Source organism: Agelaius tricolor, unplaced genomic scaffold (assembly GCF_023055355.1).
Source record: "Agelaius tricolor isolate 1412-34295 unplaced genomic scaffold, bAgeTri1.0.p SCAF_176, whole genome shotgun sequence".
NCBI lineage: Eukaryota > Metazoa > Chordata > Aves > Passeriformes > Icteridae > Agelaius > Agelaius tricolor.
The window spans coordinates 53707-78922 of NW_027269436.1; the positions used below are offsets into that span (position 1 = coordinate 53707).

The window sequence follows — 25216 nt, forward strand, 5'->3', positions numbered from 1 at the left end:
CTTAAAAACTCCATAAAATTGCCCAAAATTCGGGGATTTCCCCCCAAAACCCCCTCGGGACCCCCTCAAAATTCCGGAACCCCAAAAATTCCCAGAAACCCCAAAAATTCCTGGATTTTCCCCCCAAAAAAACTCCTTAAAACCCATAAAAATCACCTTAAAAAACCCCAAAAATTCCTTCAAAACTCCTTAAAATCACCCAAAATTCGGGGATTTTCCCCCAAAAACCCCTCGGACCCCCCCATAATTCCGGGGACCCCCAAAATTCCAGGATTTCCCTCAAAAATTCCTTAAAACCCCCAAAAATCTCCTTTAAAAACCCCCAAAAAACTCCTGAAAAAAAACCCCAAAAACTCCTTAAAATCCCCCCAAAAACTCCTTAAAAACCCAAAAAAAAACTCCTTAAAAACCCAAAAAATCTCCTCAAAATCCCCAAAATTCGGGGATTTCCCCCCAAAACCCCCTCGGGACCCCCCTCAAAATTCCGGGGGACCCCAAAAATTCCCAGAAACCCCAAAAATTCCTGGATTCCCCCCAAAAGTCTCCTTAAAAACCCCAAAAATCTCCTGAAAAACCCCAAAAATTCCTTAAAAACTCCATAAAATCGCCCAAAATTCGGGGATTTTCCCCCAAAACCCCCTCGGGACCCCCTCAAAATTCCGGAACCCCAAAAATTCCCAGAAACCCCAAAAATCCCTGGATTTCCCCCCAGAAAATCTCCTTAAAACCCCAAAAAATTCCCTTTAAAACTCCCAAAAAATTCCTTAAAAACTCCTTAAAATCGCCCAAAATTCGGGGATTTTCCCCCAAAACCCCCTAGGGCCCCCCCCCCTCAATCCCCGCCCCTCCCCCCCTCCCTGCGCCGCCCCTCCCCCCCCCGGGGGTGTCACACTGGGTCCCTTTGTCCCTTTTTTTGTCGTTTTTTGTCCCTTTTTTTGTCCCTTTTTTGTCCTTTTTTTTGTCATTTTTTGTCATTTTTTGTCCCATTTTTGTCGGGTTTTGTCCCTTTTTTTTGTCCCTTTTTTGTCCCTTTTTTTGTCGTTTTTTGTCCTTTTTTTGTCTTTTTTTTTTGCCCATTTTTTGTCATTTTTTTGTCCCATTTTTGTCGTTTTTTGTCCCATTTTTGTCATTTTTTGTCCCATTTCTGTCGCGTTTTTTTTGGTCGCGTTTCGCTCGCGGCTCGCGCGGAATTCGCGCGTGGGGGGGGGCGGTGGGGGAGGGGCCGCACTGGTCCGTACTGGGGGGGGGGAGGGGCCGCACTGGTTTGTACTGGTCCGTACTGGGGGGGGGGGAGGGGCCGCACTGGTTTGTACTGGTCCGTACTGGGGGGGGGAGGGGCCGCACTGGTTTGTACTGGTCCGTACTGGGAGCGGAGCCCGCGCCCGGCCCCTGGCACCGCCTGGGACCGCGGGGACAATGGGGACAATGGGGGACAGTGACAGAGATGGGCGGGGGGGACACTGGGGGCACTGGGAGGGACTGGGAGGGACTGGGAGAGACTGGGAGGGACTGGGAGCACTGGGACAGGACTGGGAGCACTGGGACAGGGACATCGACAGGTACTGGGAGCACTGGGAGCACTGGGAGGGACTGGGGGACACTGGGGGACACTGGGGGACAGTGACAGCGATGGCCGGGGGGGACACTGGGGGGACTGGGAGGGACTGGGAGCGACTGGGGACAGGGACATCGAGAGGCACTGGGAGCACTGGGAGCACTGGGAGGGACTGGGGGGGACTGGGAGGGACTGGGACAGGGCTGGGAGCACTGGGACAGGGACATCGAGAGGTACTGGAGCACTGGGAGGGACTGGGGGACACTGGGGACAATGGGGACACTGGGACAGGGCTGGGGACACTGGGGACACTGGGACAGGGACATCGAGAGGTACTGGGAGCACTGGGGGGACCGCGGGGACAATGGGGACAATGGGGGACAGTGACAGTGACGGCCGGGGGGGACACTGGGGACACTGGGAGGACATTGAGAGGTACTGGGAGCACTGGGAGGGACTGGGGGACACTGGGGACAATGGGGACAGTGACAGCGATGGGCAGGGGGGGACACTGGGGGACTGGGAGGGACTGGGAGGGACTGGGAGGGACTGGGAGCACTGGGAGCAACTGGGGACAGTTGGGGACACTGGACTGGGAATACTGGGAGCACTGGGAGAAGGACATTGAAAGGTACTGGGAGCACTGGGAGCACTGGGAGGGACTGGGGGGGACTGGAGCACTGGGGACACTGGGGGACACTGGGGGACACTGGGGGAACAGTGACAGCGATGGGCAGGGGGGGGACACTGGGGGCACTGGGAGGGACTGGGAGGGACTGGGAGCACTGGGACAGGACTGGGGGACACTGGACAGGGACATCGACAGGTACTGGGAGCACTGGGAGCACTGGGAGGGACTGGGGACACTGGGAGAGACTGGGACAGGACTGGGGACACTGGGACAGGAGCACTGGAGCGCTGGGGACAGGGACATCGAGAGGTACTGGGAGCACTGGGAGGGACTGGGAGACACTGGGGACAATGGGGGACAGTGACAGCGACGGGCAGGGGGGGACACTGGGGGGACTGGGAGGGACTGGGAGCACTGGGAAGGTACTGGGGGACACTGGAGGGAACTGGGAGGGACTGGGAGGGACTGGGGGGGACTGGGGGGGACTGGGGACACTGGGACAGGGACATCGAGAGGTACTGGGAGCACTGGGAGAGACTGGGGGACACTGGGGACAATGGGGACACTGGGGGACAGTGACACCAACGGGATGGGGGGGACACTGGGAGCACTGGGAGGGACTGGGAGCGACTGGGAGCAACTGGGGACAGTTGGGGACACTGGGGGATGGTGACACTGATGGGGCAGGGGGGACACTGGGGGACTGGGAGGGACTGGGAGGGACTGGGACAGGGCTGGGGACACTGGCACTGGGAGCACTGGGAGCACTGGGGACAGGGACATCGAGAGGTACTGGGAGCACTGGGAGGGACTGGGAGGGACTGGGACAGGGCTGGGGACACTGGGATTGGGGATACTGGGAGCACTGGGAAGGTACTGGGGACACTGGGGACAATGGGGACAATGGGGGACAGTGACACCGATGGGCAGGGGGGGACACTGGGGGCACTGGGAGGGACCTTGGGAGGGACTGGGGGACACTGGGGACAGTTGGGGACACTGGGGGACAGCGACACCAATGGGAACTGGGAGGGACTGGGGGACACTGGGAGGGGACTGGGAACACTGGTGGCACTGGTTTATACTGGTTTATACTGGTCTGTACTGGTAGCACTGGAGGTGACACTGGGGGATACTGGTTTATACTGGTGTGTACTGGTTCGTACCAGTCCATACTGGTTTATACTGGTTTAAAACTCATTCATACCGGTCCATACTGGTTTATATTGGTTTTGTCTACTGGTCTATACGGTCGTATACTGGTCCATACTGGTTTATACCAGTCCATACTGGTTTATATTGGTTTGTACTGGTCTATACCGGTCTATACTGGTCTAACCGGTCTATACTGGTCCATACTGGTCTGTACTGGTCCATACTGGTTTATACCAGTCTGTACTGGTTTATATTGGTTTATACTGGGTCCGTACTGGTCCATACTGGTTTATACTGGTCCATACTGGTCCATACTGGGCTGACCCCGCTGTCCCCCCCTGTCCCCAGAGCCACCATGAGCCGCCTCCCCCTGCTGCTGCTGCTGCTGCTGCCGCCAGGTACTGGGAGCTACTGGTTTATACTGGTTTATACTGGTTTGGGCTTTTCCTTACTGGTTCATACTGGTTTATACTGGTTTGGGGTTTTCCTTACTCGTTTGGACTGGTTTGGACTGGTTTGGGGCTTTTCCTTACTGGTTCATACTGGTTTATACTGGTTTGGGCTTTTCCTTACTGGTTTGGACTGGTTTGGGGGCTTGGGGTTACTGGGAGGGACTGGGAGGGGGTTTGAGGTTACTGGTCCATACTGGTTTGGGGTTTCTTTACTGGTTTGTACTGGTTTGGGGTTTCCTTACTGGGAGGGACTGGTTTGGGGTTGGGGTTACTGGTTTGTACTGGTTTGGGGTTTCCTTACTGGTTTGTACTGGTTTGTACTGGTTTGGGGTTGGGGTTACTGGTTTGTACTGGTTTGGGGTTGGGGTTACTGGTTTGTACTGGTTTGGGGGTTTCCTTACTGGTTTGGACTGGTTTGGGGTTACTGGGAGGGACTGGAGGGGGGTTGGGGTTACTGGTTTGTACTGGTTTGTACAGGTTTGGAGTTGGGGTTACTGGTTCATACTGGTTTATACTGGTTTGCGGTTGGGGCTACTGGCTTATACTGGTTCATACTGGTTTATACTGGTTTATAGTGGTTTGGGGGTTTATACTGGTTTATACTGGTTCATACTGGTTCATACTGGTTTATACTGGTTCATACTGGTTTATACTGGTTTGGGGGTTCATGCTGGTTCATACTGGTTTGTACTGGTTCATACTGGTTCATACTGGTTCGTACTGGTTCATACCGGTTCATACTGGTTTATACTGGTCTATACTGGTTTATACTGGTTTGGAGCCGCCCGGATGCCACCAAGGAGCTGCAGCCCCCAAATCCCCGGAGCCGGCCCCAAACACCCCAAAATCGCCACTTTTGGGGCCTTTTGCCCACATTTTTCCCACATTTTTTCCCCAATTCCCAGGAGTCTCTGGAACCTCCTGGAGCCACTTTTGAACCCCAAAATCCCCAAAAATCCCCCCCAAATCCTCCCCAAAATCCCACCCAAAATCCCCCAAAATCCCACCCAAAATCCCCCCAAAATCCCCCCTAAATGCCCCTAAAATCTCCCCAAAATCCTCCCCAAATCCTCCCCAAATCCTCCCCAAAATCCTCCCCAAATCCCCCAAAATCCCCCCCAATCCTCCCCAAAATCCTCCCAGATCCTCCCCAAAATCCTCCCCAAATCCCCCCCAAATCCCCCAAAATCCTCCCCAAATCCTCCCAAAATCCTCCCCAAAATCCCCCAAAATCCTCCCCAAATCCTCCCATTTCCAGCCACACACTGACCCCAAACCCCCCGAATTCACCCCAAACCCCCAGCATTTCACCCCAAATCCCAATTTTTCACTTTCTCTCCCATTTTTTTTCCAGTTCCCCAGAAACCTGAGGACCATCCTCGACCCCTCCAGGACCCTTCAACCCTCCCTAAACCCCCCCAAACTCCATTTTTTCACCACATACACCCCCCAAACCCCCAGCATTTCACCCCAAATCCCATTTTTTTCCTATATTTTCCCAAATCCCAGCCTCTCCTGACCATCCCTAGGACCCCTAAACCCCTGCAAAACCCCCTCAAAACCCCCTCAAAACCCCCCAAAACTCCATTTTCTCACCACATACACCCCCCAAACCCCCCCGAATCGATCCCAAATCCCCAGCATTTCACCCCAAATCCCAATTTTTCCTATTTTCCCCCATTTCCCAGGGATCCTGTGCGCCTCCTGGGCCGCGTGGATGCCCCCGGCAGTCGCGGGGCTCTCGGGCTCCTGCGCCTCCATCCCGGGGCCGTTTCTCGTACCCCGAGGAGCTGCGGCCCCACAGCCCCAGAGCCGGCCCCAAACACCCCAAAACCGACACTTTTGGGGCCATTTTCACACATTTTCCCACTTTTTTTTCCCACATTTTTTCCCAGATTTTTTCCCACATTTTTTCCCCAATTCCCAGGATTCTCTGGAACCTCCTAGAGCCATTTTTAGACTCCCAAATCCTCCCCAAATCCTCCCATTTCCAGCCACACACTGACCCCAAACCCCCCCAAATCCACCCCAAACCCCCAGAATTTCACCCCAAATCCCATTTTTCCCATGTTCCTCCCATTTTTCTTCCATTTCCCCAGAAACCTGAGGACCCTCCTGACCTTATCCAGGACCCTTCAACCTCCCCAAAACACCCCCAAAACCCCCCCAAAACTCCATTTTTTCACCACATACACCCCCCAAACCCCCAGCATTTCACCCCAAATCCCATTTTTCCCTTTTCCTCCCATTTTTTTTTCCATTTCCCCAGAAACCTGAGGACCCTCCTGACCTTATCCAGGACCCCCAAACCCTCCCAAAACTCCATTTTTTCACCACACACACCCCCCAAACCCCCAGCATTTCACCCCAAATCCCATTTTTCTCACTTTCTCTCCCATTTTTTTTCCCATTTTTCCCCCATTTCCCAGGAATCCTGTGCGCCTCCTGGGCCGCGTGGATGCCTCCGGCTGTCGCGGGGCTCTCGGGCTCCTGCGCCTCCATCCCGGGCAAATCCTCCCCAAAATCCTCCCCAAATCCTCCCCAAAATCCTCCCCAAATCCTCCCCAGATCCTCCCCAAAATCCTCCCCAAATCCTCCCCAAAATCCTCCCCAAATCCCCCAAAATCCCCCCCAAATCCTCCCCAAATCCCCCCAAATCCTCCCAAATCCTCCCATTTCCAGCCACACACTGACCCCAAACCGCCCCGAATCAATCCCAAACCCCCAGCATTTCACCCCAAATCCCATTTTTTTCCCCCAAATCCCAATTTTTCCTATTTTCCCCCATTCCCCAGGGATCCTGTGCGCCTCCTGGGCCGCGTGGATTGCCCCCGGCGGTCGCGGGGCTCTCGGGCTCCTGCGCCTCCATCCCGTGCCGTTTCTCGTACCCCGAGGAGCTGCGGCCCAGCTCCGTGCAGGGCCTTTGGTACTTCGGGAGCCCCTACCCCAAGAATTACCCGCCCGTGGTGGCGCGGTCGCGGCCCGGCGCCGTCCACGAGAGCTTCGCGGGCCGGGCGCGGCTCGTGGGGGACCCGGGGCTCCGGGACTGTTCCCTGGAGCTGGGGCCGCCCCTCAGCGCCGAGCTCGGCGGCCGCTACTACTTCAGAGGGGACCTGGGCGGCTACAACCAGTTCAGCTTCAGCGAGCACGCCGCGCTCCAGGTGCTCGGTGAGTGAAGTTTGGGGGGGGTTTGGGGTTTTTGGGGTTTTTTGGGATTTTTTGGGGATTTTTTGGAGGGGTTTTGGGGGGGTTTTGGGGGGTTTTTGGGGATTTTTGGGGATATTTTCACCCCATTTTTTGGGTTAAATGAGTCGGAATTTGGGGTTGTTTGCTATTTTAGCCCATTTTTACCATTTTTTTCCCGTTTCTCACCCGTTTTTCCCCTCTCTTTCCCAGACGAGCCCATTCTGGAGGTGCCCTCAGAGGGGGTGCCCCGGGGGGGTTTTTGGGCATATTTTAACCCAATTTTTTACCATTCCCAACCCCATTTTTACCATTTTTTCCCGTTTCTCACCCGTTTTCCCAGACGAGCCCGTTCTGGAGGTGCCCTCGGAGGTGGTGCCCAGGGGGTTTTTGGGGATATTTTAACCCCATTTTTTGGGTTAAATCCGCCCGGAATCGGGGGTTTTTTGCTATTTTAACCAATTTTTCCCATTTTTCCCCGTTCTTTCCCAGACGAGCCCGTTCTGGAGGTGCCCTCGGAGGTGGTGCCCTGGGCGGGGGGGGGTTTGGGCATATTTTAACCCAATTTTTTACCATTTTAACCCCATTTTTTGGGTTATATGAATCCAGAATTGGGTTTGTTTGCTATTTTAACCCATTTTTACCGTTTTTTCCCATTTTTAACCCAATTTCCTTTGCTCTTTCCCAGACAAGCCCCTTCTGGAGGTGCCCTCGGAGGTGGTGCCCTGGGGGGGGGGGGGGGTTTGGGCATATTTTAACCCAATTTTTTACCATTTTAACCCCATTTTTTGGGTTATATGAATCCAGAATTGGGGTTTTTTGCTATTTTAACCCATTTTTACCATTTTTTCCCGTTTCTCACCCAATTTTCCCCTCTCTTTCCCAGACAAGCCCATTCTGGAGGTGCCCTCAGAGGGGGTGCCCCGGGGGGGTTTTTGGGCATATTTTAACCCCATTTTTTCCCATTTTAACCCCATTTTTTGGGTTATATGAATCCAGAATTGGGTTTGTTTGCTATTTTAACCCATTTTTTACCATTTTTAACCCAATTTCCTCTGCTCTTTCCTAGAGGAGCCCCTTCTGGAGGTGCCCTCGGAGGTGGTGGCCAGGGGGGGTTTTTGGGGACATTTTAACCCCAATTTTTAGGTGAAATCAGCCCAGAATTGGGGTTTTTTGCTATTTTAACCCAATTTTTACCATTTTTAACCCAATTTCCTCTGCTCTTTCCCAGAGGAGCCCCCGCTGGAGGTGCCCTTGGAGGTGGTGGCCAGGGGGGGTTTTTGGGCATATTTTAACCCCATTTTTTCCCATTTTAACCCCATTTTTTCCCGTTTCTCACCCGTTTTTCCCGTTCTTTCCCAGACGAGCCCGTTCTGGAGGTGCCCTCGGAGGTGGTGGCCAGGGGGGGTTTCTGGGGACATTTTAACCCCATTTTTTGGGTTAAATCCGCCCGGAATCGGGGTTTTTTGCTATTTTAACCAATTTTTCCCATTTTTCCCCGTTCTTTCCCAGACGAGCCCGTTCTGGAGGTGCCCTCGGAGGTGGTGGCCAGGGGGGTTTTTGGGGACATTTTAACCCCATTTTTTGAGTTAAATCCGCCCGGAATTGGGATTTTTACCATTCCCAACCCCATTTTTACCATTTTTTCCCGTTTCTCACCCGTTTTTCCCCGTTCTTTCCCAGACGAGCCCGTTCTGGAGGTGCCCTCGGAGGTGGTGGCCAGGGGGGGTTTTGGGCATATTTTAACCCAATTTTTTACCATTTTAACCCCATTTTTTGGGTTAAATGAGTCGGAATTTTGGGGTTTTTACTATTTTAACCCCATTTTTACCCCATTTTTTCCCGTTTCTCACCCGTTTTCCCAGACGAGCCCGTTCTGGAGGTGCCCTCGGAGGTGGTGGCCGGGGGGGTTTTGGGGATATTTTAACCCCATTTTTTCCCGTTTTTCCCCATTTTTACCCCATTTTTTCCCTCTCATTCCCAGACGAGCCCGTTCTGGAGGTGCCCTCGGAGGTGGTGGCGGGCGCCCTGGCCGAGCTGCGGTGCCGCGTGCCCGACTCGTGCCCGCGGCAGCGGCCGCGCCTGCGCTGGGAAGGGGCCCAGGAGCTCCCGGAAGCTTCGGAGCGCGAGTGGCGCGAGGACGGCGCCGGCGCCGCTTCCGTCGTGTCCCGGCTGCGCTTCCGGCCCCGGCGCGAGGACGGGGGGCGGAGCCTGGGCTGCCACGTGACCCTGCCCAACTCCAGCCTGGCCTTCAGCGCCGGCCTGGCCCTCGACGTGCAGTGTGAGCGCCTGAGGGGGAAATTGGGGAAAAATGGGGGAAATTTGGGAGAAATCAGGGAAAACGTGAGGGAAATTGGGGAAAATTTGAGGGAAATCAGTGACAATTTGAGGAAAATTGGTGAAAATTTGAGGAAAATCGGCGAAAATTTGAGGAAAATCGGGGGAAATTGGGCCCTCGACGGGCAGTGTGAGCATCTGGGGGGGGAAAAATGGGGAAAAACGGGGAAAATTGGGGATTCTGGGCACACCTGGGCACACCTGGTGGGGGGCAATGGGAGAAAATAGCGAAAATTGGGGGAAAATTGGTCAAAATTGGGGATTTTGGGCACACCTGGGCTGCCAGGTGACCCTGCCCAACTCCAGCCTGGCCTTCAGCGCCGGCCTGGCCCTCGACGGGCAGTGTGAGCGCCTGAGGGGGAAAAATGGGGCAAAAATGGGGAAAAACGGTGAAAACTTGAGGGAAATCGGGGAAAATTTGAGGGAAATCAGTGAAAATTTGGGGAAAATCGGTGAAAATTTGGGGAAAAACGGCGAAAATTTGAGGAAAATCGGGGGAAATTGGGCCCTCGACGTGCAGTGTGAGCGCCTGGGGGGGAAATTGGGGAAAATTTGGGGAAATTGGGGATTTTGGGCACACCTGGGCACACCTGGGGGGGGGGGAAATAGCGAAAATTGGGGGAAAAATCGGTGAAAATTTGGGGAAATTTGGTGAAAATTGGGCGCTCGACGTGCAGTGTGAGCACCTGGGGCGGAGAAAAATTGGGGAAAATTTGGGGGAAAACAGCGAAAATTTGAGGAAAAATTGGTGAAAATTTGGGGGAAATTTGCTGAAAATTGGGGATTTTGGGCACACCTGGGCACACCTGGGGATGGGAAATGGGGGAAAAATGGTGAAAATTTGAGGAAAATCGGGGAAAATTTGGGGAAAATCAGGGGAAATTGGGGATTTTGGGCACACCTGGGGGGGGGAAAATTTGGGGAAAAACGTCGGAAATTTGAGGAAAATTGGTGAAAATTTGGGGAAAATTGGGGGAAATTGGGGATTTTGGGCACACCTGGGGGGGGCAATGGGAGAAAATAGCGAAAATTGGGGGAAAATTGGGGAAATTGGGGATTTTGGGCACACCTGGGCTGCCACGTGACCCTGCCCAACTCCAGCCTGGCCTTCAGCGCCGGCCTGGCCCTCGACGTGCAGTGTGAGCGCCTGAGGGGGAAAAATGGGGCAAAAATGGGGAAAAACGGTGAAAACTTGAGGGAAATCGGGGAACATTTGAGGGAAATCAGTGACAATTTGAGGAAAATTGGTGAAAATTTGAGGAAAATCGGTGAAAATTTGAGGAAATCAGGGAAAATTGAGTGCTGGACGTGCAGTGTGAGCACCTGGGTGAGTGAAAAATGGGGGGGAATTGGGGCAAAAACAGCAAAAATTTGGGGAAAATCGGTGAAAATTTGAGGAAATTTGGGGAAAATTGAGGAAAATTGGTGAAAATTGGGGGAAATCGGGGAAAATTTGAGGGAAATTGGGGATTCTGGGCACACCTGGGCTGCCAGGTGACCCTGCCCAACTCCAGCCTGGCCTTCAGCGCCGGCCTGGCCCTCGACGTGCAGTGTGAGCGCCTGGGGGGGAAATTGGGGAAAAACGGGGAAAATGGGGAAAAATGGGGAAAACTTGAGGGAAGTCGGGGAAAATTTGAGGGAAATCGGTGAAAATTGGGGGAAAATCGGTGAAAATTTGGGGAAAAACGGTGAAAATTTGAGGCAAATCGGGGGAAATTGGGCCCTCGATGTGCAGTGTGAGCACCTGGGGGGGGAAAAAATGGGGAAAAATGGGGAAAATTTGGGGAAAACCGGTGAAAATTGGGGATTTTGGGCACACCTGGGCACATCTGGGGGGGAAAACTGGGGGAAAAATGGTGAAAATTTGAGGAAAATCGGGGAAAATTTGGGGAAAATCGGGGGAAATTGGGGATTTTGGGCACACCTGGGTGGGGAAAATTGGGGGAAAATCGGTGAAAATTTGGGGGAAATTGGGGAAAATTTGGGATTTTGGGCACACTTGGGCACACCTGGACGGGGTAGGAACACACCTGGGCAGGTCTTGGGCAACTTTTTGGGGATTTTGGGCAGTTTTTGGGGGTTCCTAACTCACCTGTCCAGGTGCATTTGGGGGTTCCTAACACACCTGGACAGGTTCTGGGCAGTTTTTTGGGGATTTTGGGCAGATTTTTGGGATTTTGTGCCGTTTTTTGGGGGTTCCTAACTCACCTGTCCAGGTGTATTCAGGTTCCTAACTCACCTGGACAGATTTTGGACAGATTTTGGGCAGTTTTTTGGGATTTTGTGCCATTTTTGGGGGTTCCTAACTCACCTGTCCAGGTGCATTCCAGGTGCATTCGGGTTCCTTACTCACCTGGGCAGGTTCTGGACAGGTTCTGGGCAGTTTTTTGGGGATTTTGGGCAGTTTTTGGGGGTTCCTAACTCACCTGTCCAGGTGCATTCCAGGTGTATTTGGGTTCCTAACTCACCTGGGCAGGTTCTGGGCAGTTTTTGGGGGATTTTGGGCCGTTTTTTGGGGGTTCCTAACTCACCTGTCCAGGTGTATTTGGGGGTTCCTAACTCACCTGTCCAGGTGCATTCCATGTTCCTAACTCACCTGGGCAGGTTCTGGGCAGTTTTTAGGGATTTTGGGCAGGTTTTGGGCATTTTTTGCGGGGTTTTTTGGTTCCTAACTCACCTGTCCAGGTGTTTTTGGGGTTCCTAACTCACCTGTCCCCCCCTTGCAGACGAGCCCCAGGTGCTGGAGGTCTCGGGTCCCTCCGAGGCCCTCGAGGGCTCCCAGGTGCTCCTGGGCTGTTCCGCCGAGGGCCGCCCCCCCCCGCTGCTCACCTGGTTCCGGGGGCCGCAGGTGCTGCGGGAGGAGCCGGGGGCGGAGGCGCTGCCCCTGCACCTGGCCCAGGTGAGCCCCCAGGACAGCGGCACCTACACCTGCGTGGCCGAGAACCGGCACGGGCGCCACAACCGGAGCCTGGAGCTGCACGTGGCCTGTGAGTGGTGACACACCTGGGCACACCTGGGGGCACACCTGGGGGCACACCTGGGGGGGATAGGGACACACCTGGGCACACCTGGGCACACCTGCGTGGCCGAGAACCGGCACGGGCGCCACAACCGGAGCCTGGAGCTGCACGTGGCCTGTGAGTGATGGCACACCTGGGCACACCTGGGGACACCTGGGGACACCTGGGGGGGATAGGGACACACCTGGGGGCACCTGGAAGCAGCTGAGACACACCTGAGACACACCTGAGACACACCTGAGACACACATGTGCAGCCTCACCTGTCCCACCTGTATCTCCCCTGTATCTCACCTGTCCCTATCTCTTCTGTCCATATCTCACCTGTCTCTCACCTGTCTCTCATTTCTCTCACCTGTCCATATCCCACCGATGCTCCCCGTCCCCTGTGCTCAATGGCACCCTGTGGGTGCTGGCAGGTGAGCAGGTGTGCCTCACCTGCTCTGGGTCCCATTTCTCCCATTTCTCTCACCTGTCTCTCACTTCTCTCACCTGTATCCTGTTGCAGTTCAGTAGCTCACCTGTATCTCACCTGTATCTCACCTGTCCCTATCTCACCTGTATCCACAGATGCTCCACGCCCACCTGTGCTGAACGGCACCCTATGGGTGCTGGCAGGTGAGCAGGTGCGCCTCACCTGCTCTGGGTCACATTTCTCTCACCTGTATCTCATTTCTCTCATTTGTCTCTCACCTGTCTCTCACCTGTCTGTCCCCCATAGATGCCCCACGCCCACCTGTGCTCAATGGCACCCTGTGGGTGCTGGCAGGTGACCAGGTGCGCCTCACCTGCTCTGGGTCTCACCTGTATCCCATTTCTCTCACCTGTCTGTCCCCCATAGATGCCCCTCGCCCACCTGTGCTCAATGGCACCCTGTGGGTGCTGGCAGGTGAGCAGGTGCGCCTCACCTGCTCTGGGTCTCATTTCTCTCACCTGTATCTCACCTGTCCCTATCTCACCTGTCCCCCATAGATGCCCCACGCCCACCTGTGCTCAATGGCACCCTGTGGGTGCTGGCAGGTGAGCAGGTGCGCCTCACCTGCTCGGCCCGCAGCCACCCCGCGCCCATTGTGACCCTGGCCCGCGGGCGCCGCGTGGTGGCCGCCGCCGTGTACGAGCGCCAGGTGAGCCTGGAGCTGCCCGCGGCCACGCCCGAGGACGGCGGCGAGTACCTGTGCAGGGCCGAGAACCAGCACGGCCACAGCAGCCTGGCCTTCAACGTCACCGTGGAGTGTGAGCCGCGTTTGGGGAGAAAAAATGCGATTTTGGGCAAAAAAACCCAGAAATTTGGGGAAAAATTGGATATGGGGGGAAAAAACGGAATTTTGGGCAAAAATGGGGAAATGCGGCAAGTACCTGTGCAGGGCCGAGAACCAGCACGGCCACAGCAGCCTGGCCTTCAACGTCACCGTGGAGTGTGAGCCGGGTTTGGGGAGAAAAAATGGGATTTTGGGCAAAAAAAATGGGTTTGGGGTGAAAAAAGGGGATTTTGGATTTTGGGAGAATGGGAAAAATGAGAGGAAAAAAAGAGATGTTGGGAGGAGAAGCAGTATGGTGAGAGTGTGAGTTTTGGGGCAAAAAAACGGGGTTTTGGGCAAAAAAAAATGGGATTTTTGGATTTTGAGAGAATGGGAAAAAAATGGGGAAAAATTGGGAAAATGTGGGGGAAAAATGGGGACAAAAAAAGAGATTTTGGGAGGAGAAGCAGGATGGTGAGAGTGTGAGTTTTGGGGCGAAAAAACGCGATTTTGGGCAAAAAAATGGGTTTGGGGCGAAAAAACGGAAATTTGGATTTTGTGAGAACGGGAAAAATTGGGAAAAAAATGGGGAAAATGGGGGTAAAAAAAGAGATTTTGGGAGGAGAAGCAGTATGGTGAGAGTGTGAGTTTTGGGGGGAAAAAACGCGATTTTGGGCAAAAAAATGGGTTTGGGGTGAAAAATCAGGATTTTGGGCAAAAATGGGGAAATGCGGCGAGTGAGAGATTTTGGGAGGGAGAAGCAGTATGGTGAGAGTGTGAGTTTTGGGGGGAAAAAAACGCGATTTTGGGCAAAAAAATGGGTTTGGGGTGAAAAATCAGGATTTTGGGCAAAAATGGGGAAATGCGGCGAGTGCCTGTGCAGGGCCGAGAACCAGCACGGCCACAGCAGCCTGGGCTTGAATGGAACCATGGAGTTGTGAGCGGGGTTTGGGGAGAAAAAACGCGATTTTGGGAAAAAAAATGGAATTTTTGGGGGGAAAAATAGAATTTTTGGGGGGAGAAAAAATAGAATTTTTTGGGGGGAAAAAAAGGGATTTTTGGGGGCGAAAAAAAGGGAATTTAGGGGGAAAAACTGGAAATTTTTTGGGGCAAAAAAATAGAATTTTTTGGGAAAAAAAAAGGATTTTAGGGGCAAAAAATGGAAATTTTTGGGGAAAAAAAATGGAAATTTTGGGGGAAAAAAAAGGGAATTTTTGAGGGAAAAACAAGGATTTTAGGGGCGAAAATTGGAAATTTTAAGGGAAAAAAATGGAATTTTTCTTGCAAAAAAAGATGGGATTTTTAGAAGGAGAATGCAGATTTTTGGGGCAAAAAAGAACGGATTTTTTGGGGAGGAAAAAAATGGCATTTTAGTGGGGAGAGAAAAATGGAAATCTTGGGGGAAAAAAAGGGATTTTAGGGGCAAAAAATAGAATTTTTTGGGGAAAAAAAGGGATTTTTAGAGGGAAAAAATGGAAATTTTGGGGGAAGAAAAGGAATTTTTGAAGGGAAAAAACCAGAATTTTGAGGGGAAAAAATATAATTTTTTTTTTTTTAAGAAAAGGATTTTACGGGCAAAAAATGGAAATTTTGGGGGGAAAAAAGAGGGTTTTTTTGAGGGAAAAGAAGGAATTTTTAGGGGGAAAAAAATGGAAATTTTGAGGGGAAAAAAAGGGATTTTTTTGGGGAAAAAAAGGGATTTTTAGAAGGAAAAATCAGATTTTTTTGGGCAAAAAGATGCAATTTTGGTAAAATTTTCTGTTTCCCCCGCCCAGACCCCGCCAGTGGTGCTGCCCGAGTCGCGCTGCGCCCCCGTGGGCGAGGGCCTGGCCAGGTGCGTCTGCGCCGCCGCCGCCGTCCCCCGCGCCCAGCGTGGCCTTCGAGCTGCCCTGGCTGAACCTGAGCGTGGCCGAGGGGCACCGAGACTTCGCCCTCACCTGGAGCGCGCCCGGCGCCGTCAGCGCCGCCCTCGACCCTGCGCGGGGCCCTGGAGCCGCGGCTCGCCGTGCTCTGCGCCGCCCCGGAACGGGCATGGAGCGGCCAGGGTGCAGCTCAGGTTCCACCATCCGGGTGAGAATTGGGGAAAAACGGGGGGATATTGGGGAAAAAAACGGTGAAATTTGGGGTATTTGGGACAGCTGGGCCTAGCTGGGCCTGGCCCCCTGAGCAAGGCCCTGGAGCCGCGGGCTCGCCGTGCTCTGCGCCGCCCGCAACGGGCATGGAGCGGCCAGGGTGCAGCTCAGGTTCCACCATCCGGGTAAGGGAGAGAGAAAATTGGGGCAAATGGTGAAAATTGGGGAAAAAATGGCAAAAACTGGGAGAAAATTGGTGAAAATTTGGGGATTTGGGCCCAGCTGGGCCTAGTTGGGCCCGGCCCCTGAGCAAGGCCCTGGAGCCGCGGCTCGCCGTGCTCTGCGCCGCCCGGAACGGGCATGGAGCGGCCAGGGTGCAGCTCAGGTTCCATCATCCGGGTGAGAATTGGGGGGAATTGGGGAAAAAACGGGGAAATTTGGGGAAAATCGGTGAAAATTTGGGGTATTTTGGGACAGCTGGGCCCAGCTGGGCCCAGCCCCTGATCAAGGCCCTGGAGCCGCGGTCGCCGTGCTCTGCGCCGCCAGGAACGGGCATGGGGCCGCCAGGGTGCAGCTCAGGTTCCACCATCCGGGTGAGAATTGGGGGAAAAAAACGGGGAAAAATGGCGAAAACTGGGAGAAAATCGGTGAAAATTTGGGGTTTGGGGACACCTGGGCCCAGCTGGGCCTGGCCCCTGCGCGGGGCCCTGGAGCCGCGGTCGCCGTGCTCTGCGCCGCCAGGAACGGGCACGGGGCCGCCCGGGTGCAGCTCAGGTTCCATCATCCAGGTAAGGGAGAGAGAAAATTGGGGGAAAAAAACGGTGAAAATTGGGGAAAAAACGGTGAAAATTGGGGATTTGGGCCCAGCTGGGCCTAGTTGGGCCCGGCCCCTGCGCGGGGCCCTGGAGCTGCGGTCGCCGTGCTCTGCGCCACCCGGGAACGGGCATGGAGCGGGCCAGGGTGCAGCTCAGGTTCCACCATCCGGGTGAGAATTGGGGGGAATTGGGGGAAAAACAGTGAAAATTTGGGGAAAAACGGTGAAAATTTGGGGATTTGGGACACCTGGGCCCAGCTGGGCCCAGCCCCGGAGCAAGGCCCTGGAGCCGCGGTCGCCGTGCTCTGCGCCGCCAGGAACGGGCACAGGGCGGCCAGGGTGCAGCTCAGGGTTCCACCATCCGGGTGAGAATTGGGGAAAAAACGGGGAAAAACTGTGAAAATTGGGGAAAAAATGGCGAAAACTGGGAGAAAATTGGTGAAAATTTGGGGTTTTGGGCCCAGCTGGGCCTAGTTGGGCCCAGCCCCTGCACGGGGCCCTGGAGCCGCGGCTCGCCGTGCTCTGCGCCGCCCGGAACGGGCATGGAGTGGCCAGGGTGCAGCTCAGGTTCCACCATCCGGGTAAGGGAGAGAGAAAAATTGGGGAAAATTGGGAGAAAATCGGTGAAAATTGGGGAAAAAATCGGTGAAAATTGGGAGAAAATCGGTGAAAATTTGGGGACACCTGGGCACACCTGTCTCCTCTGTCTCACCTGTCCATGTCTGACCTGTCCATATCTCCCCTGTCTCTCCCCTGTATCTCACCTGTCCCATCTCCCCTCTCTCACCTTTATCTCACCTGTCCATGTCTCCCGTCTCACCTGTATCTCACCTGTGTCTCACCTGTCTCACCTGTACACGTCTCACCTGTATCTCATCTGTCCATGTCTTCCCTGTCTCTCACCTGTCCGTATCTCACCTCTCCATATCTCCCCCTGTATCTCACCTGCCCATATGTCACCTGTCCATGTCTCACCTGTCCATGTCCCACCTGTCCCATCTCCCCTGTATCTCTCACCCTGTCCATGTCTCACCTCTCCCCCTGTCCATATCTCACCTGTATTTCACCTGTCTCACCTGTGTCCCACCTGTCCCCACCTGTCCCATCTCATGTACCTCACCTGTATCTCACCTGAATCTCTCCCGTCTCTCTCCTGTCTCACCTGTCCATATCTCCCCTGTCTCTCCCCTGTCTCTCACCTGTATCTCTCCTGTCTCTCACCTGTCCATGTCTCACCTGTCCATGTCTCACCCTGTGTCACCTGTCCATATCTCACCTGTCCATGTCTCACCTGTATCTCTCCTGTCTCTCACCTGTCCATGTCTCACCTGTCTCTCTCCCGTCTCTCACCTGTTTCACCTGTCTCCCCTGTCTCACCTGTCCATGTCTCTCACCTGTCTCTCACATGTCTCTCAACCTGTCTATGTCTCACCCTGTATCTCACCTGTATCTCCCCTATCTCTTACCTGTCTCCCCTGTGTCTCCCCTGTGTCTCACCTGTCTCTCACCTGTCCATGTCTCACCTGTCACATCTCACCTGTCTCCCACCTGTTCATATCTCACCTGTCCATGTCCCACCTGTCCATGTCTCACCTGTATCTCCCCTGTATCTCCCCTGTCTCCCGTCTCTCACCTGTCCCATCTCACCTGTCCCACCTGTCAATGTCTGACCTGTCTCTCACCTGTCCATGTCCCACCTGTGTCTCCCCTGTCCATGTCTCACTTGTCTCACCTGTATCTCTCCCCGTCTCTCCCCTGTGTCTCACCTGTCCATATCTCTCCTGTGTCTCACCTGTATCTCACCTGTCCATGTCCCACCTGTCCATATCTCACCTCTCCCATCTCCCCTGTATCTCCCCTATCTCTCCCCTGTGTCTCACCTGTGTCTCACCTGTCTCTCACCTGTCCCATCCCACCTGTCCATGTCTCATCTGTATCTCACCTGTATCTCACCTGTCCCATCTCCCCTCTCTCACCTTTATCTCACCTGTCCATGTCTCCCCTGTCTCACCTGTCCCGTCTCTCACCTGTCTCATCTCACCTGTCCGTGTCTCACCTGTCTCTCCCCTGTCTCTCACGTGTTTCTCACCTATGTCTCACCTGTATCTCACCTGTATCTCCCCTCTTACCTGTCTCCCCTGTGTCTCCCCTGTATCTCACCTGTCCATGTCTCACCTGTCCCTTATCTCACCTGTCTCCCATCTCTCACCTGTCTCACCTGTCCCTTATCTCACCTGTCCGTGTCTCACCTGTCCCCCCCCCGTGCCCGCAGCAGGTTTGGTCTGGGCCAAGGTCGGTCCCGTGGGCGCCGTCGTCGCCTTCGCCGTCGTCATCGCCCCTCGTTTGTTACCTGAGCCAGAGCCGCCGCAAGTGAGCCCCCGCCCCCCGCCGGGGACACGCCCCCCGGGGGGCCACGCCCACCTGGGGATGGGGGAGGGGGTGGGGGAAAGGGGGGGAGGCCACGCCCCACTGGGGGGATGGACCAATAGGGAACAGCCAGGGAGGGGTATGACCCATAGGCCACGCCTACTGGGGTTATGGACCAATAGGGAGCAGCCAGGGAGGGGTCGAGGTCAATAGGCCACGCCCACTGGGGGTATGGACCAATAGGGAACAGTCATGGAAGGATATGACCCGATAGGCCACGCCCACCATGAGCCACGCCCACCTGGGCATGGGGGAGGGGGGAAATGGGGAGGCCACGCCCACTGGGGTACGGACCAATAGGGAGCAGCCATGGAGGGGTCGAGGTCAATAGGCCACGCCTACTGGGGTTATGGACCAATAGGGAACAGCCAGGGAGGGGTGGAGGTCAATAGGCCACGCCCACTGAGGGGATGGACCAATAGGGGACGGCCATGGAAGGGTATGACCCGATAGGGCACGCCCACTGGGGGTATGGGACCAATAGGTAACGGCCATAGAGCAGTGTGACCCAATAGGCCACGCCCACTGAAGGGGTATGGACCAATAGGGAATGGCCATAGAGGGGCAGATTCCAATAGGCCAATAGGGAACGGCCATAAAGGGGTCACGCCCAATAGGCCACGCCCACTGCGGCTATGGACCAATAGGGAACGGCCATGGAGAGGCAGAGCCCAATAGGCCACGCCCACCGGGAGCCACGCCCACCTAGGGACGGGGGAGGGGGAAATGGGGGAGGCCACGCCCACTGGGTTATGGACCAATAGGGAACGGCCCCTAGAGCGGTGTGACCCAATAGGCCACACCCACTGAAGGGGTATGGACCAATAGGGAATGGCCATAGAGGGGGAGATTCCAATAGGCCACGCCCACTGCGGGTATGAGCCAATAGGGAACGGGTCATGGAGGGGCAGAGCCAAATAGGCCACGCCCACTGGGGGTATGGACCAATGGGGAACGGGCCGTAGAGGGGCAGAGCCCAATAGGCCACGCCCACCGGGAGCCACACCCACTGAGGGTATGGACCAATAGGGAACGGCCATAGAGTGATATGACCCAATAGCCACGCCCACTGAAGGGATGGACCAATAGGAAACGGCCATGGAAGGGTATGACCCAATAGGCCACGCCCACTGGGGGTATGGACCAATAGGGAACAGTCATGAAGGGCAGAGCCCAATAGGCCACGCCCCCCGGGGGGGTGGAACCGAGGCATGGGTTGGGGTTGAGGGCGGGGCAGGGGGCGGAGCCAAAGCTCACGAGGCCACGCCCCCGTCCCGCCCCTGCAGGAAGGCGTCGGGAAGCCCCGAGGTGACCCCTGTGACCCCGGCCGGGGGGGCGGGACCCGGAGCCACGCCCACTGCAGGTGAGGGGGGCGGGGGCCACCGAGGGGCGGGGCCAAGGGGGGGAATTTGGGGGGGGCGAATTTTGGGTGAAATTTGGGGATTTTTGGGGGGGGTCCTGGGGGGATTTGGGGACTTTGGGGTCACCTGGAGACACCTGGGGGAGGGAATTTGGGGGGTCCCAGGTGAGAATTTGGGGGAAATTTGGGGACATTTGGGGGGGGGTCCCAGGTGGGATTTGGGGACATTTGGGGTCACCTGGGGACGATTTTGGGGTGCCCTGATGGGATTTTGGGGACATTTGGGGGGGGGTCCCAGGTGGGGTTTGGGGACTTTGGGGGTCACCTGGGGATGGAATTTTGGGGGGGTCCCAGGTGGGATTTTGGGGGAAATTTGGGGACACCTGGGAGGGATTTTGGGGGTCCCAGGTGAGAATTTGGGGTCTTTGGGGTCTTCAGGGTTACCTGGGGACATCTGGGGGGTTCCTGGGGGGAATTTTGGGGAATTTGGGGAAACCTGGGAGGGATTTTGGGGGGGTCCCAGGTGAAAATTTGGGGACATTTGAGGACATTTGGGGGGGGTCCCAGGTGAGAATTCGGGGACATTTGGGGGGGGTCCCAGGTGGGATTTTGGGGACACCTGGGGAGGGATTTTGGGGGTCCCAGGTGAGAATTTGGGGGACATTTGGGGTCACCTGAAGACTCCGCTGAGGGATTTTGGGGACATTTTCGGGACAATTTTGGGGACATTTTGGGACATTTTGGGGGACATTTTGGGGACATTTTGGGGGGCAGTTTGGGGACATTTTGGGGGACAATTTGGGAACATTTTGAGCACATTTTGGGGACATTTTTGGGGGACAATTTGGGGGACATTTTGAGCACATTTTGGGGACATTTTGGGGGACATTTTGGGGACATTTTGGGGGACAATTTGGGGACATTTTGAGCACATTTTGGGGACATTTGGGGACATTTTGGAGACATTTTGGGGGACAATTTGGGGACAATTTGGGAACATTTTGGGGACATTTTGAGCACATTTTGGGGACATTTTGGGACATTTTGGGGGACATTTGGGGGACATTTTGAGCACATTTTGGGGGACAGTTTGGGGACAATTTGGGACATTTTGGGACAATTTGGAGACATTTGGGGACATTTTTGAGCACATTTTGGGGGGCACTTTGGGGACATTTTGGGGACAATTTGGGACATTTTGGGGGACCATTTGGGGACATTTTGAGCACATTTTGGGGGCACTTTGGGGGTGTCCCATGGGCGATGGGCGTGTCCAGGTGTGACCCCGCCCCCCGCCCCTCCCCCCCCCCCCAGGTGCGCTGGCTCCCGGCGTTGGGCGCTGGGGGTGGGGGGAGGGGCAGGGGGCCCCCGCCCGAGGCCGCCCCCTCCCCCCCCCCAAACCCGCCCGGGGCCCCCCCGAGGAGCCCCCGGAGTACGCGGAGATCCGGGTCAAGTGACCACGCCCACCCGGACACGCCCACCGCGCCGGGACACGCCCACCCGGACACACCTGGACACGCCCACTGCAACTGGAGACACACGGACACGCCCACTGCACATGACACGCCCACCCGGACAGACCTCGGACACGCCCACTGCACATGGACACGCCCATCCGGATACACCTGGACACGCCCACTGCACCTGGGACACGCCCATTTGAACACACCCATCACTCCTGGACACGCCCACCTGGGCACACGTGGACACGCCCACTGCACCTGGACACACCCACCACATCTGGAAACACCTGGGTAGGGCCTTAACACCTGGACACGCCCACCTGGACCTGCCCAGCACAATTGGACACGCCCACCACGCCTGGACACGCCCACTGCACCCAGACCACGCCCACCATGTCTGGACACGACACCTGGACACGCCCATCACTTCTGGACTCGCCCACCTGACCACACCTGAGCCACGTCCATCACTCCTGACCACGCCCATCTGGACCACGCCCACCACTCCTGGACCACGCCCACATCACCAAGACCACTCCCATCACACTTGGCCACACCCTCTTAACCTGGGAGACGCCCATTTAACCTGGACACGCCCACCTAGGCCACGCCCACAGCACCTGACTGTGCTCAGCTGGACACGCCCCATCTCACCTGGGCCACGCCCACCACAATGGGACACACCTGGGCCACGCCCACCTCACCTGGGCCACGCCCACCTGGGCCAGTTCTGACCATGCCCATCTCCTGGACACGCCCCCTTTTTAACCTGACCACGCCCACCTGTTTATCCTCGTTTCAACCACGCCCACTTTCCTGGACACGCCCACATTCCCCAATGGCCACGCCCACCTTCCCCTGGGCACGGCCCACCTCATTATCCTGGGTGTGACCACGCCCACCTGGTTTGAGGCCATGCCCACCCTCACATGACCACGCCCCCTTCCTCAGCCAGGCCACACCCACCCTTTGTGGTCACGCCCACCTCGTGACCACGCCCATCTCCATTCCCTGACCACACCCACCTCACCATGGCCACACCCACCTTATGGCCACACCCCATTTCCTCCCTGGCCACGCCCCTTTGACCACGGGTCAGCCTGGATAGGCCCCGCCCCCCTTTCATTAATTATTTATTGCTCCTCCTTAATGAATTCATTAACCCGTGACCTTTGACCCCAAATAAAACCGGAAGTGCCCGAAGGGGATCCTGGAGCGGAAATTGGAATTTTGGGGAATTTTGGGGGGAAAATTGGGAATTTCGGGGGATTTGGGTGAAGTTTTGGGGGAATTTTGGAATTTTGGGGAATTCTGGGGAAATTTGGGGGGAAATTCGGGGGGATTTTAGAAGCTTTGGGGGGAATTTGGAGGAAAATTTGGGGGTGAAATTGAGGGAAAATATTGGGGGAATTTGTGGGGATTTTGTGGGAATTTTGGTGCAATTTCAGGGAATTTTGGGAAAATTTTGGGGGCAAATTTGGGGGGAATATTGGGAGGGATTTGGGGGGGGGATTTTGGGGGAAAATTTGGGGGAATTTGGGATTTATTGGGAATTTATTGGGATTAATTGTTGATTTATTGGGGATTTATTGGCAATTTCCCAGGATTTTTAGGAGGTTTTTTTTACCCCCCCTCAAATCCCCAATTTTCCCCCCTCAAATCCCCAATTTTCCTTCCAAAACCCCCAAATTCCCCAATTTTCCCTCCAAATCCCAACATCCCCCCCCCAAAATCCAAAAATTCCCAGCAAAATCCCCAAAATCCCCCCAATTTTCCCGCCAAACCCACAAATCCTACCCCAAATCTCCTAAATTTCCTGCCAAACCCCAATTTTTTTCCCAAAAACGGCCCGAATTCCCTCCAAAAAAATCCCTAAATTCCCCCAAAACCCCGGGAAAAATTCCTCGATTTCCCCCCCAAATTCCCCCATTTCCACCGAAACCCCCCAAAATCCCCCAATTTTCTGGCCAAAAATCCCAAATTCCCACCAAAAGCCCCAAATTCCCCCTAAAACCCCCCTCAATTCCTCCCCAAATCCCCCAATTTTCCCGCCAGAACCCCCCAAATTTCCCCCCAAAATCCCCAAATTTGCCCCCCCCCGAACCGCCCAATCCTGCCCAAAAAAAATCTCCCCGATTTCCCTCCAAAACCCCCCCAAAATTCCTCCCTAAAATTCCTCCCAAAATCCCCAATTTCTCCCCCCAAAAAATCCCCAACTTCCCCCCCAAAATCCCCAATTTTCCCCCTAAAATTCCTCCCCAAAATCCCCAACTTCTTCCCCAAAATCCCCAATTTCCCCTCCCAAAAATCCCCAAATTCCCCCCCCAAATTGCCCCCCAAAAATCCCCAATTCCCCCCCCATAAAAAAAACCAAAATCCCCAATTTCCACCCAAAATTCCCCCCAAAAATCCCCAATTCCCCCCATAAAAAAACCCCAAAACCCCCCAATTTCCCCCCTAAAATCCCTCCCCCAAAATCCCCAATTCCCCCCACATAAAAACCCCCAAAATCCCCATTTTTCCCCCAATTTCCCCCCCATTTAAAACCCCGAAAATCCCCATTTTCCCCCCCAAAATCCCCATTTTTTCCCTCAATTCTCCCCCCCATAAAAACCCCCAAATCCCCATTTTTTCCCCCCAATTTTCCCCCTAAATTCCTCCCAAAAATACCCAATTCCCCCCATAAAAAACCCCCAAAATCCCCATTTTTCCCCCATAAAAAACCCCCAAAATCCCCATTTTCCCCCCAATTTCCCCCCTAAAATCCCTCCCAAAAATCCCCAATTCCCTCCATAAAACACCCCCAAAATTCCCATTTTTTCCCCCAATTTCTCCCCCCAAAATCCCTAATTTCCCCAGCCATAAAACCCCCAAAATTCCCAATTTTCCCTTAAAATCCCTCTCAAAAATCCCCAATTCCCCCCCATAAAAAACCCCCAAAATCCCCATTTTTCCCCCCCAAAATCCCTCCCAAAACCCCCATTTTCCCCCCCAATTTCTCTCCCAAAATCCCAATTTCCCCCCCCCAAAATCCCCATTTTTTCCCCCAATTCCCCCCTAAAAACCCCCAAAAATCCCCAATTTCCCCCCTAAAAAATCCCCCCCCTCCAAATCCCAATTTTCCCCCCCCAATTTCCACCCCAAACATTCCCTCCCAAAAATCCCCAATTCCCCCCCCCAAATCCCCATTTTTTCCCATTTTTCCCCCAAAATCCCCCCCCAAAAATCCCCAATTTCCCCCCCCATAAAAATCCCCAATTTTCCCCCCAAAATCCCCCCAAAATCCCCAAAATTCCAATTTTTTCCCCCCAATTTCTCCCCCCGAAATCCCCATTTTTTCCCCCCCAAAAACCCCAAAATCCGCAATTTCCTCCCACCAAAAATCCCCATTTTTCTCCCAAAATCCCCCCCCAAAATCCCCATTTCCCCCCCCATAAAACACCCCCAAATCCCCAATTTCCCCTCTAAAAAATCCCCAAAATTCCAGTTTTTTCCCCCAATTCTCCCTCC

At 54.8% G+C, this 25216-nt stretch overlaps 1 protein-coding gene and 2 long non-coding RNA genes across 8 annotated transcripts; 1 reads left to right on the top strand and 2 right to left on the bottom strand.

Annotated features, from left to right (window-relative positions):
- The first annotated feature begins 1524 nt into the window (after positions 1-1524).
- LOC139587080 (Schwann cell myelin protein-like) lies at positions 1525-21700 on the top strand. The gene is given in 12 exon segments (XM_071420939.1): positions 1525-1559; positions 3690-3739; positions 6589-6617; positions 6619-6961; positions 8961-9257; positions 12040-12300; positions 13305-13574; positions 15356-15426; positions 15428-15640; positions 18729-18826; positions 20170-20246; positions 21558-21700. Coding segments are annotated over 11 exon segments (1845 nt in total). The 5' UTR covers positions 1525-1559; positions 3690-3696.
- On the bottom strand, positions 17058-18520 carry LOC139587082 (uncharacterized). 2 transcript variants are annotated; one of them, XR_011678212.1, is made up of 5 exons: positions 18484-18520; positions 18223-18237; positions 17923-17979; positions 17619-17639; positions 17058-17243 (listed from the first exon to the last, which is right to left on the bottom strand). It is a non-coding gene; the product is annotated as an uncharacterized lncRNA (long non-coding RNA). The 2 variants fall into 2 exon arrangements; XR_011678211.1 differs by lacking the exon at positions 17058-17243 and having other exon boundaries at positions 17604-17639.
- Positions 21634-22990, bottom strand: LOC139587081 (uncharacterized). 5 transcript variants are annotated; one of them, XR_011678207.1, is made up of 4 exons: positions 22185-22990; positions 22013-22140; positions 21845-21964; positions 21634-21772 (listed from the first exon to the last, which is right to left on the bottom strand). It is a non-coding gene; the product is annotated as an uncharacterized lncRNA (long non-coding RNA). The 5 variants fall into 5 exon arrangements; XR_011678208.1 differs by having other exon boundaries at positions 21642-21753; XR_011678206.1 differs by having other exon boundaries at positions 21666-21795; positions 21883-21964; positions 22185-22988.
- Between the last annotated feature and the right edge of the window lie 2226 nt (positions 22991-25216).